Source organism: Engraulis encrasicolus, chromosome 18 (genome assembly GCF_034702125.1).
Source record: "Engraulis encrasicolus isolate BLACKSEA-1 chromosome 18, IST_EnEncr_1.0, whole genome shotgun sequence".
In the NCBI taxonomy this organism is placed as follows: Eukaryota; Metazoa; Chordata; class Actinopteri; order Clupeiformes; family Engraulidae; genus Engraulis; species Engraulis encrasicolus.
The window spans coordinates 27,234,265-27,246,450 of NC_085874.1; the positions used below are offsets into that span (position 1 = coordinate 27,234,265).

Sequence of the window (12,186 nt, forward strand, 5' to 3'; positions counted from 1 at the left end):
AAAACCCACCATTGTATCACCTGCTGGTCCTTATGATGGAGCCAAACTGTTAAAACATAGTAGAGAATGCAATTTGACCTTACTATGTGGCAGTAATCAAAGATCTCCCTTCAAAATATAATGCATGAGTGGCTTTTCATGCTGTTTAAAACCCATTTATACCATTCAACACTGTATTTAACTCTACAGATGAGTGAGAACATCTTAACCAATGCACTACTGCACCCGCATGCCATCATGGAGGCTGACTTTTGAAGCTAGCACTAACACAAGTTGGATGGTCCATTTTCACTGTAGCACAGGATGTGCAATGCTCTACTATTGTCAAAAAGAATGGACTTCTACAACTTCTGCTGACTTCTGTAAGCAAAGGACAGTTTCCCATGTCTTCTGGGTCTATTTCAAGTGAGCTCAGGTGCTTAGGAGAATGTTACACCCCTGTATCATTTTCATGCATTAAGCATTCTTAATATGGTCAATTTTCAATAGCTCTAATTCCTGGAGTGCTAGAGTGAGACTACAGTCAATATATATTTCATGATGTCATGAACCTATACAATGATTTTATTAACAAAAATATGTCTTATATACACTCAATCATGGTAAATCAAAGGGAATTCAAAAATGTATGTAATAACTATGGTAATTATTCCCTTTGCATCTTTAATTCTGAGTGGCTCAGCCTCTCTGTGATGATCTTATACCTGGACACCTATATTGTCCATCAGTACAATTAATTTTGAAATGTTCTTCTTTGTTGTTTTATCTTATTTGGATGTTTACTAAATTTCACTGATCCCCGTCCCAACTCTTTTGAGACATGTTGGATTTATCAAATTAGAAATGAGTACATATGTCCCCCAAAACAATATTTTTTCTCGGTTTTAACACTTAATATGTTGTCTTTTCACTATTCTCCATCTAATGAATAGATTGAATGATTTGAAAATGATAGCATTTTGATTTTATTCACTGTTTACCAAACGTCCCAACTTCATCGGAGTTGGGGTTTGTAGAAACATCTTTGAGCCTGTACTTGGTGAATCTCAAACCCCAATGTCCCTTCTCTTATGTAGCCAATTTGAGAATGTTTGATGAGTTGTTGATTTGTTTTTTTTAAATGTGTTTTTTTGTTTTTTGTAAAGGCTCTGTGGGCCACATGAAATGGCTCAATGGGCCGCATGTGGCCCCTGGGCCTGAGTTTGCTCACCTCTGGGCTAGACAGTCATGACTGAAACGTAAATGGTAACGTAATATAGCGCCTCTCCACTCCTTTGAACACTCAAAGCGCTTTACATTGCATGCCTCACATTCAACTTAAGGAAGAAAAATCCGCACACACAAACTGCGTCTCATTATTTATTTATATGACCACAATGTCCAAAAAGCAAACGCGTTTAGGCTATCAAGCCGTCATCAGTACGTGGTGAAGTGCACTGATGAAGGCTTGATAGCCGAAACGCGTTTGCTTTTTGCACATGGTGGTAATAAATGGTGGTAAATAATTAGACGCAGTTTGTGAGAGTGGATTTTTCTTCCTTAAGTTGATACATTTTATCGCGCACCAAAGACTTTCGTTTTTTCCAAGAAGTTGAGCTTGATGCCTCACATTCACCCATTTACACCCACACCGGCGGCAGTGACTGCCATGCCGGGTGGGTACCACCCTGACACCAGGAGCAATTTGGGGTGAAGTATCTTAAAACTTGAAACGTGGTTCTTTTCTGAATGTACTGTGGGAAATACATACTGAGTGTGCCTGCTCCTCCCTCTGCAGCGATCTCCAGCTCCTCCTTCTCATCGGCCTCAGCCTGGGCTGCCTCCTGGGCCCGCAGCGCCTGAAGAAGGCACACGCACGCACGCACACACACACGCACACACACGCACGCACACACGCAAGCACGCACGCACGCACGAACGCACAGACAGACAGAGAGACACACAGACAGAGAGACAGACAGACAGACAGACAGACAGACAGACACACACACACACACACACACACACACACACACACACACACACACACACACGCACACACGCACACACACACACACACACACACACACACACACACACACACACACACACACACACATTGGTTGAGGAAACAGTGTATGCTACAGGAGCGTATGTGATCCGATTTATAGGGTGCATTGAGAAGTCTTAATTAATGTGTGTGTGTGTGTGTGTGTGTGTGTGTGTGTGTGTGTGTGTGTGTGTGTGTGTGTGTGTGTGTGTGTGTGTGTGTATGTGTGTGTGTGTGTGTGTGTGTGTGTGTGTGTGTGTGTGTGTGTGTGTGTGTGTGTGTGTGTGTGTGTGTGTGTGTGTGTGTGTGTGTGTGTGTGCATGACTGTTTTGAGAAAGCACTACGTGTACCTATTAGAACTCTTCTATTACTTTGATTAGTGTTGTTTTTTTTGCTTGACTGAATCAATTCAGTGCACAAATAATAAACTCTGTGTGTGTGTGTGTGTGTGTGTGTGTGTGTGTGTGTGTGTGTGTGTGTGTGTGTGTGTGTGTGTGTGTGTTTGTGCGTGTGTGTGTGTGTGTGTGTGTGTGTGTGTGTGTGTGTGTGTGTGTGTGTGTGTGTGTGTGCGTGTGTGTGAGAGAGATGTTGGCTAAGCTACAACAGCAGGTACCCACCACCATCATGGTGTCTATGGAGGCAAAGTACTTGGACCACCAGTCCAGCGTGCTCTCGTCTAACTCCTCCTCCTCCGCCTCTTCTCCCTTCTTCTTTTTCTTCTTCTTCTTGCCCTCCTTCTCCTTCTCCTTCTCCTCTTCATTCTGTCATGTGGAAGAATACCCATGAGACAGTGTAGAAAGAGAGAGAGAGAGAGAGAGAGAGAGAGAGAGAGAGAGAGAGAGAGAGAGAGAGAGAGAGAGAGAGAGAGAGAGAGAGAGAGGTAGAGTTGCGTCTGTGGGTAGGTTTTAAAGGGACACTGTGCAGGAAATGGTCAAAAAAGGTACTGCAACTATGCTGCTTATTGAAATTGGGCTGCCTATTGCCAAATTTGACCTTTACATGAAAGTTTACTAAGTATTAAACAAATATTTTCTAGTATGGTCCAAGTACAGTCATTTTTGAAATTCAAAATGGCGGACCATGGAGAAGATCCCCCTTTTCATGTATGAAAAGTGCAATTTTTCTAGTCATGATAAATACTTAGAATTTGATGGTGGTGGTAAGTATTCATGAAAAAGGTAACATAAGTGAATGAGCAGCATGAGTTCTGGAAATAAACAACTAAAAATCTCACACAGTGTCCCTTTAAAAAAAACTTCAGGTGCTCATCGGTGTCCAGAGGAATACATGTAAAGAGCAGAGAGAGGGTCCGAGGCACTCCGAAATAAAGTTAAAAGTCCTTTTATTTTTCTATGTGGGACATCAAGCCGACGCGTTTCGGTCACGTGCGACCTTCTTCGGGGCTAAACGCGTCGGCTTGATGTCCCATAGAAAAAAAAGGAGGTAACACTTTCTATGAAGCCCATATCTATAGTGCATTATGAGCGCATTTATAACAACTTATAATGCGCATCATAATTAGCCATAGTGCATCATGACAGTTATAATGCATTATAAGCCCCTTCACTGCCTGCAGTTTATAACCATTCACGAGCACTCAAAACATCCTAAGATTTATAATGCATTATAAGCTAGATTTATAGTTATTCATGACTGTAGATATACTCCATCATGAGGCATTATAAGTGTAGTCATAATGCACTATAATTATGATGCGTATTATAAGTTGTTATAAATGTGCTCATAATGTGCTATAGATATGGGCTTCATGGAAAGTGTTACCAAAAAGGACTTTTAACGTTACATCGGAGTGCCTCGGACCCTCTCTCTGCTCTACCCATGAGACAGAGTTCCCTTTCTGCTACAACCACATGATTGGCTCTGACCAAGAGGATGGGGAAAACATCCACTGCCTTCCCAGCACTTTACTCTTCCATGCCGTGCATGCAGATGCTGATGGCGCATTGGATATCAGCGGGGAAAAGGATGAGGCACAAATGCTGTCAAGCTCTGTGTGTGTGTGTGTGTGTGTGTGTGTGTGTGTGTGTGTGTGTGTGTGTGTGTGTGTGTGTGTGTGTGTGTGTGTGTGTGTGTGTGTGTGTGTGTGTGTGTGTGTGCGCGCACGCATGCGCACATTTGCATCTGCACATCAAACAACTGCATTACAAGCATACAACATACTCTACAACTTACCTGTACCATATCAATTTTAACAACTGCATCAGACATCTACAGGGGCACACACATACAATACAAAGCAGAATGTTACTATAAAGGCACAAAACATCACACAAATACACACAATACAGTAGCATGGTCATTTTACAGTTATCCTCTGTAAATGGATGGGCATATTATCAGTTTACAGTAATTGTCTGCAAATATGACCCAAGAATAATTGATTTGCATGGAGTGGAAAATCAATTTGTTTATGTAGGTCATTTACACTTTGTAAAATGACAAAGTGAAGCTGTTGTATTCACTTTCTGATCTTTAAACGATAGATCGATGAAAGACCCTTGTTAAAGCCTTCAGCAATAGATAGATGATGCAATACTGTATTAATTAATAAGCAATCATACTTAAAGGTGCACTGTGTAAGATGGTGGCCAGAGGTATCGCCACTATGCTGCTCATTGAAACTCTGCTGTCTAAAGCCACATTTGAACTTTTCATGAATATTTACCAAATAAAGAACCAATATTTATTAGTATGACTAAAGTACAATACGTTTTGTAGCTAAAATGTCTATTTCCGTAAATTCAAAATGGCAGACAATAGTGAAGACCCCCCCTTTTCATGTATGAACAAATTCATTTTTGCCAGTCATAATGAATAGTTGGAATTTGATGGTGGTGCTAAGTATTCATGGGAAAGGTAATATTTGTGAATGGGCAGCAGCAACTCTGGAAATAAATTACTAAACATATTACACAGTGCACCTTTAATGCCATAGCAGCAATGTCATATGTAGGGTGTTTGACGGCAGAGTGGTGGTGTTCTATTAATGCTGTTTCGTGTGTGTGTGTGTGTGTGTGTGTGTGTGTGTGTGTGTGTGTGTGTGTGTGTGTGTGTGTGTGTGTGTGTGTGTGTGTGTGTGTGTGTGTGTGTGTGTGTGTGTGTGTGCGTGTGCGTGCGCGTGCGTGCGTGTTTGTGTGTGAAGCCTAGCCTGGATTTTTGTTTGTAGTCTGATTTGTGACATGTACCCTAGTTGTTCCTTTTTTCTGTATGAAATGCAAGAGGAGGAACTTATTGCTAATTATGGATATTAACATACATATTATTTAAACATTATGACACCCACATTATTTATTATTATAGTCAATTAGCAAATTATATTCTTACCGATCCCTTGCAATTTTTGTTTGGTTTTGTGTTGTTGAGGTGCCAGTATACAATGTTATAGTGTGTTTGTGTGTGTGTGTGTGTTTGTGTGTGTGTGTGCGTGCGTGCGTGCGTGCGTGCGTGCGTGCGTGCGTGCGTGCGTGCGTGCGTGTGTGTGTCATGGCTGTCCTCCACTCACGGCGTCCAGCTTCACGATGGTCTCCATCCTCATGACGCTCATCTCCAGCTCCACAGTGACATCACCTGGGGGGCGAGAGGGGGTGCGGGAGTGGGAGCGAGAGCGGGACGCCCCATTGGTCAGAGTGGTGTAGCCATTCAGGAGGCTAGCTTGAGGGCCAACAGTCCAGCCGAGAGGGACAGAGACACACGCGAGAAGAAGGCAGAAGAAGACAGCACAGTGGTCGAAGGCCCAGAGGAGGAGAAGCAGAGAACCGGAGAAGAAAAGAGAATAGAAGGAAAGAAGGAATGGGGTGAATACAGTAGAAGGCGTGTAATGAGGAAGATAGGCAGGCAAAGCAAGACACTTTATGGTTAGTTGTTGTCTGTGGGAGCAGAGTGGGGTTGCATGAACATGGTTAGATTGTTTACCCACTTACAGGTACATGGTGCCCGAATTAGTCTTTGTTTTTCCTGCATGTGTCTGTGTGTGTTTGAGTCAATGAGTCAGAGGGAGCAAGTCAATTCATGTACCACCAGTATGTTAGTTTTTTTCTGCACATACTGTGTGTGTGTGTGTGTGTGTGTGTGTGTGTGTGTGTGCGTGCGTGCGTGCGTGCGTGCGTGCGTGCGTGCGTGCGTGCGTGCGTGCGTGCGTGCGTGCGTGCGTGCGTGCGTGCGTGCGAGCGTGCGTGCGTGCGTGCGTGCGTGCGTGCGTGTGTGTGTGGGCAAAGTTTCTGGTCAAACACCTGTTACATAGATTTTTGACAATAAATTACACTTTTAAATATAAATTATAAATAACACTTTGAAATATATGTATTTCAGTTATGTATTTTGTTGACTTTATTTATGACAGGACAGTGGAGAGACAGGAAATGAGAGAGGAGAGAGAGAGAGAGAGAGAGAGAGAGAGAGAGAGAGAGACAGGGACGGGTTGGCAAATGACCTGGGCCAGAATCGAACCCGGGTCGCCGGTGTAGTAACCCAGTGCCCTACCGATAAGCCATGACAGGGCCGAGCCGACAATAAAGTACACTTTGAGTTTGATTTGACTATGAGGTTGGGTTTAGACCGTACTCTGACCCAATGATAAAGGATAAACTGGCATGGTTGGTGTTGGAATGAATTTGGGTACCCAGATGTCTGCTGGTATGCTCCAACCATACTATTACTGATAGCTGCTTCAGGAATGCATATTAATGTGGCGCTAGACTAGACAGTTCTAAAGGTGCCTGACGAGATGGCTGCCTGAAAAATCTACACCTAATAAAAATGCCTGTTTCAGAGATATTTCCAACAGACTGCTTCAAGGATACTTGAAGTGGTGCTCAGAGGAGCTATTTCAACTTTTGCTTTGAAAACTTTGTTGTGAAAAACTGGGTCTTGGCAAAGGCGTACTGTATTTGAAGATGAGAGGAAGAAAGAAATGTATTTTTTTGTTTTTTTTCCCCTCCATGTTGTTTCAAGCTAGCTCCTAGGAGTAAACACTAGAACATTGCAGCACATTCACGGGTTGCTAATGAATCCTGAGAAGAAATCAGCATATCAGCAGGTGTTAGTTTTAAAGGCCTACAGCAAATTCATAAAAATATCTATGTAGGCCTTAATGCTAAAATGTCAATCACAGTACCCTACTTAGCCTGGCTAATTGTACGATGTGTCATAGGACGTATGGGCAGGTCCTGCACTTTCAATAAGAAAACAGCAGATGTTTCTATTTTTGACAACTTAAATAATAACAAAACGGTTACAACAAAATTGTGTGACAAATGCAGTAGAGTGTGATGGAACTGAGTCTGTGTTCCTGTACCTGTGTGGCCCCAGTTGCTAACGGAGCTCTCTCTCTTGTCTGGCGGGGTGTAGAGGAACTTGCGGAGGCTGGTGACGGTGTGCGTGCCCACCAGGGTGTAGCGGCCGAATGCTCGGCAGTCCACCACCCGGATGTTCAGGGGAGGGTGCAGCAGCTCGTTCTCTGGCAGGTCCTGGCGGTCAAAGGTCAGTTGCATTGCTATGACACTAAAACAGGCTTTCTGGTCACTTCCTGTATGGCGAAGGCTCAAACAGCGTACACTATGCATGCTGGATTTTCATCATCAAAGACTAAGATGCGATACAGTGTGTCAGTTTGTCAGTTTTTACTGAAATTTGGTTTACATCCCTGAACAAGACTCGTTTAAGGAAGCGCAGGGCATATGCAAAGGAGAGACACATGTACAGAGATTTTTGCACATATAGTACCATGCATGTGGAGCATTAATAGCACTGAACTTAAAACGAGCTTGCCATGCTAAGGATGTGTGTCGCAGCTGAGTGGCAAATTGGAAATTGCTTAAAAAAACAATTGTGCTGTTAACGACTAAGCTAGTTCGATTAAAACATTATATAGCAAGGTTTGCCTCACACGAACCTACCACTTCAAACCATTTGACAAGGGTGCTGAAGTTGGGGTTCTTCTTGTAGTTCTGGATGAGGCAAGACTGCACCCCTCGTCCAGCGCACTCGATGTCCACTCGCGGACGGTCCACTTGGGCCAGGTTCACCCGCTTCAGATCCCTCAGGCCCCAGAACAACACCTAGGGAAGGAGAAGACACACACACACACACACACACACACACACACACACACACACACACACACACACACACACACACACACACACACACACACACACACACACACACACACACACACACACACACACACTGTATTAAACAGTAAAAATATCAGTGATAATTCAATACTTATAGAGTACTCTGGGACCAAATCAATTATAGAGAATGTTAAAATCAACTCTAATTGTTGAATTAACACTGCAAAATGTACTGTGTACCCTTTTATAACGGGACCCTGATATGAGTTGCTGTGAATTGTCCTGACAAGTTCTGAACGGTCCCGAGGGCACCTTCTCACCTCAATTCTGTACCGACTGAGAATGGGCCGGATTCCGAGCGGGACAGGCAGGATGGGCCCTCTGTCCGAGTCTGTTGGCCCGATGATGGGCGGCAAGCCACTTTTACCAGCCGCCCCCACCTGAGCGGGGCAGGGAGGGAGGAAAACAGACATCAGCAAACAAAGAATGAAAATATTGGCAACACTTTTATATGAGGCCAGCATTCAGGTGCTCACTGTAGTGTACAGTATACGTATCACAAACAATCACAAAGTGTTACACACTACATTAGTAATGATTTATAATGATTGCTGTCCTGAGTGTGAGCTGTATAAAGTTATGATTAGACATAGAGCAATTTATAAGACTTTGTTATGAGCCATTGTTATGAGCAATTGTGAGAGCGTACATTGTTTACCAGTGTCAATCATTATAAAGCTTTATAATGGCCTTTTAGGTTTCTGAATATTTATAGTATCTTATGAGCACTGGATTTACAGAATCTGTTACAAACAACATGTCCATTATGGATCTATTAATTTTGATAAAATGTTCAGCAAGACTCCATTCTGAGAGTCAGAGTTAGACATGTATGAATCTTTCATAAGCAATTTGAGTATGACATCAGAGCACATGGTGAGTACTGCATTTACATACCATTGTCCACCATTCCTCTTTAGAATATGGGTCTGATGTTGCTGACAACTGACAACTAATAACACATGTCTGTACTTTTAAGTATGGACAGCAGGCAAAAGAGAAGGAGCAATGCCCAGAAAGAGCCAAAGAGACAGATACAACACTAGAAAGAGACAGCAGAAAAAGAAGATGGTGTACATAGAAAATACCCACGCCAGCTCTGAGACACACACTGGATCTGGAGGGTGTCAGAGTCAGGCCCTGGACAGACCCGACCCAGGTTTGAAGCCCAGACTGAATTCAGGTCAGCGGGCCGGTGTTAAGGGGACACTGTGTGAGATTTTTAGTTGTTTATTTCCAGAATTCATGCTGCCCATTCACTAATGTTGCCTTTTTCATGAATACTTACCATCACCGTCAAATTCTAAGTATTCATTATGAATGGAAAAACTGCACTTTTCATACATGAAAAGGGGGATCTTCTCTATGGTCCGCCATTTTGAATTTCCAAAAATAGGCATTTTTAGCTGCAAAAATGACTCTACTTGAGCCATACTAGAAAATATTTGTTTATTACTTAGTAAACTTCCATGTAAAGATTACATTTCGCAATTGGCAGCCCAGTTTCAATGAGCAGCATAGTTGCAGTACCTTTTTTGACCATTTCCTGAACAGTGTCCCTTTAAGGCAGACCAGAGGAAAATAAAGGCAGGGCCAATAGAGTATAGACATAGAGACATAGAGTGTACTGCTAGGGAAAAGCCAATGTAACTCATGTAGTTTGAGCCTACTACAGCTGTCAGATGGTCACGAGTTGGGACAGCCTAGTCTATGCATCATTTCCCTCTTCTGGGGTGCGTTTCTCGAAACCGTAGTTACCTCCGCCAAGGAGGTCATGTTTTTCGGTCGTGTTAGTTTGTCTGTCTGTCTGTCTGTTTGTTTGTTTGTCAGCAGCGTAACTCAAAAACTAATCAACAGATTTGGACGAAACTTTGTGCAGTTGTTGATCATGACCCAAGGAACAAGTGATTACATTCTGGTGGTGATCCGGATCACGGTCCGGAACAAGGACTTTCTTAAAAGATTCTGTCAGCAGGATAACTGAAAAACTAATCAACTGATTTGGACGAAACTTTGTGGAGTTCTTAGTAATAACCCAAGGAACAAGTGATTAAATTATGGTGGTGATCTGGATCACGAACCGGAACCAGGACATTTTAAAAGATTCTTCATCATTGCTGGCCAATATCTCTAGATGTCCCTAGTGACCAGAAATTGAATTGCGGGGACTCCACAAAAAGAAGGCAGAAAGACTTAGGGTGTAACATAGTCAAATGTTCTATCAAGCAGCTTCCTTGGCATAGTTTGACAGTTACTGGGCAGATTACATGTCATGAACAAACATTGGCGTTAAAATCAGACGCACATTTCCGAGTCGAACAGAGTTCACCTCCCCCAACAATCATTTCTCAAATCAACTCTGTCAGATTGAAATTGCTATAAGGGCATGGCTATACCAGGCTATCCCCAGACCGGGTTATGGGCCAAACGTGGGTCAAACCCGGCCCGGGACTTGAAGCAGAACCAGTGCATGTCTCTGTGCTAGGCTGTGGAGCAGAGAAGCGAAAGCAGCACCTTGATCTGAGGAACAGCAAAGTTATGCACAGCGATTAGAGCCCTCCGTATCTCCTCATCGTCATAGGGCACCTGGGTCAAGGGACAAGGGCCACGCACAGCCAGCAGCAAAGGATGATGGGATCATGGAGGACCACATGACCAAAACACAGATGGGGAGAGATGAGAGAAATGGATGGATAGAAGAAACGAGAAGAGAGGAAAGACAGGAAAGAGGAAGAGCCCCTCGTCTGTGTTAGATAGAGATATAGTACACGCATGCACCAAGACACACACACGCACGCACGCGCACACGCACACACACGCACACACACACACACACACACACACACAAACACGCACTATGCATACACACATACAAGCACAAGACACACACAACCATTCACGTTTGCATTAGTACCACTGTGTTTGTACTTAAGTGTGATATCATTTGTGAAACTAATCAGGAAACACGACTCTGCTCATTGTTTCTGCTGTATTTTGTTTCTTTTGTTTAAGCAGACACACACACATGCATACACGTGCATACACGTGCATACACGTGCACACACACACACACACACACACACACACACACACACACACACACACACACACACACACACACACACACACACACACACACACACACACACACGAACACACACACACCTGGAGCAGCTCAAAGGCAGCAAGCAGCTCGCCGGCCCAGCAGTTGCCCCTGAAGACCTGGTAGTACTCCAGCTGAGGGGGGAAGCGGGGCGGCCCATAGTGCTCGTCAATCATCTTGGTCAGGGGCTTGGCAAACGACCGGCCAATGAACTCCGCCTTGCCCTGCGCACCATAGGAAAACGGAATTAATGTTGTGCTCTTTCTTTTTTCAATTGCTTACACACATTTTTCACAACTCACCACACAAGTACAGCTCACACATCTTCCAAAACATCTCAAAAGCATGCAACTAGTTTCAAATCAGAAATCGCTTTGATGGGTGACAGATCAATCATCCACCAACACAACTTGATCTGTGAATTGGAGTCAAAGCCGTTATGTCACTCTGAATCCTGTGACAACAATGACTATCACCTCTCATGTCCTGCTGTCTATTTACTAATGTTGCACTTCCATCTGTGGACAGTAGAGGTCAGTATAAAACCAGGAGTGTGCCGGCTGAGCAAACCAATATGTGACATGGATGGTAATGTGGACCGCGTGGCCTAATGGATAAGGCGTCTGACTTCGGATCAGAAGATTGAGGGTTCGAGTCCCTTCGTGGTCGCATTGTATTTCCAAGCCGTAGGGCTCACTTCTGGGGTCATCCGTGGCCTAGTGTTTAGAGAGTTGGTCTTTCAATCTAGGGGTTGCAGGTTCGAATCCCCCCTGACCTCTCCCTACATCTCCATCCATGGCTGAAGTGCCCTTGAGCAAGGCACCTAACCCCACATTGCTCCAGGGACTGTAACCAATACCCTGAAAAATAATAACTGTAAGTCGCTTTGAATAAATGAA

The 12,186-nt window shown here is 43.7% G+C and overlaps 1 protein-coding gene and 1 non-coding gene across 2 annotated transcripts in view; one reads left to right on the top strand and one right to left on the bottom strand.

Annotated features, from left to right (window-relative positions):
- The window catches only part of otofa (otoferlin a), a 210,617-nt gene that overhangs the window by 46,750 nt on the left and 151,681 nt on the right, over window positions 1–12,186 (bottom strand). The window contains exons 25-33 of the mRNA XM_063223364.1: window positions 11,350–11,511; window positions 10,699–10,770; window positions 8,445–8,564; window positions 7,945–8,106; window positions 7,344–7,515; window positions 5,553–5,701; window positions 4,223–4,258; window positions 2,647–2,790; window positions 1,751–1,838 (exon numbers count right to left, since the gene is read on the bottom strand). Of these exons, the coding sequence (XP_063079434.1) occupies window positions 1,751–1,838; window positions 2,647–2,790; window positions 4,223–4,258; window positions 5,553–5,701; window positions 7,344–7,515; window positions 7,945–8,106; window positions 8,445–8,564; window positions 10,699–10,770; window positions 11,350–11,511 (1,105 nt within the window). The remainder of the gene's footprint in view (window positions 1–1,750; window positions 1,839–2,646; window positions 2,791–4,222; window positions 4,259–5,552; window positions 5,702–7,343; window positions 7,516–7,944; window positions 8,107–8,444; window positions 8,565–10,698; window positions 10,771–11,349; window positions 11,512–12,186) is intronic.
- On the top strand, window positions 11,884–11,956 carry trnar-ucg (transfer RNA arginine (anticodon UCG)). Its single transcript has one exon. It is a non-coding gene; the product is annotated as a tRNA-Arg (tRNA).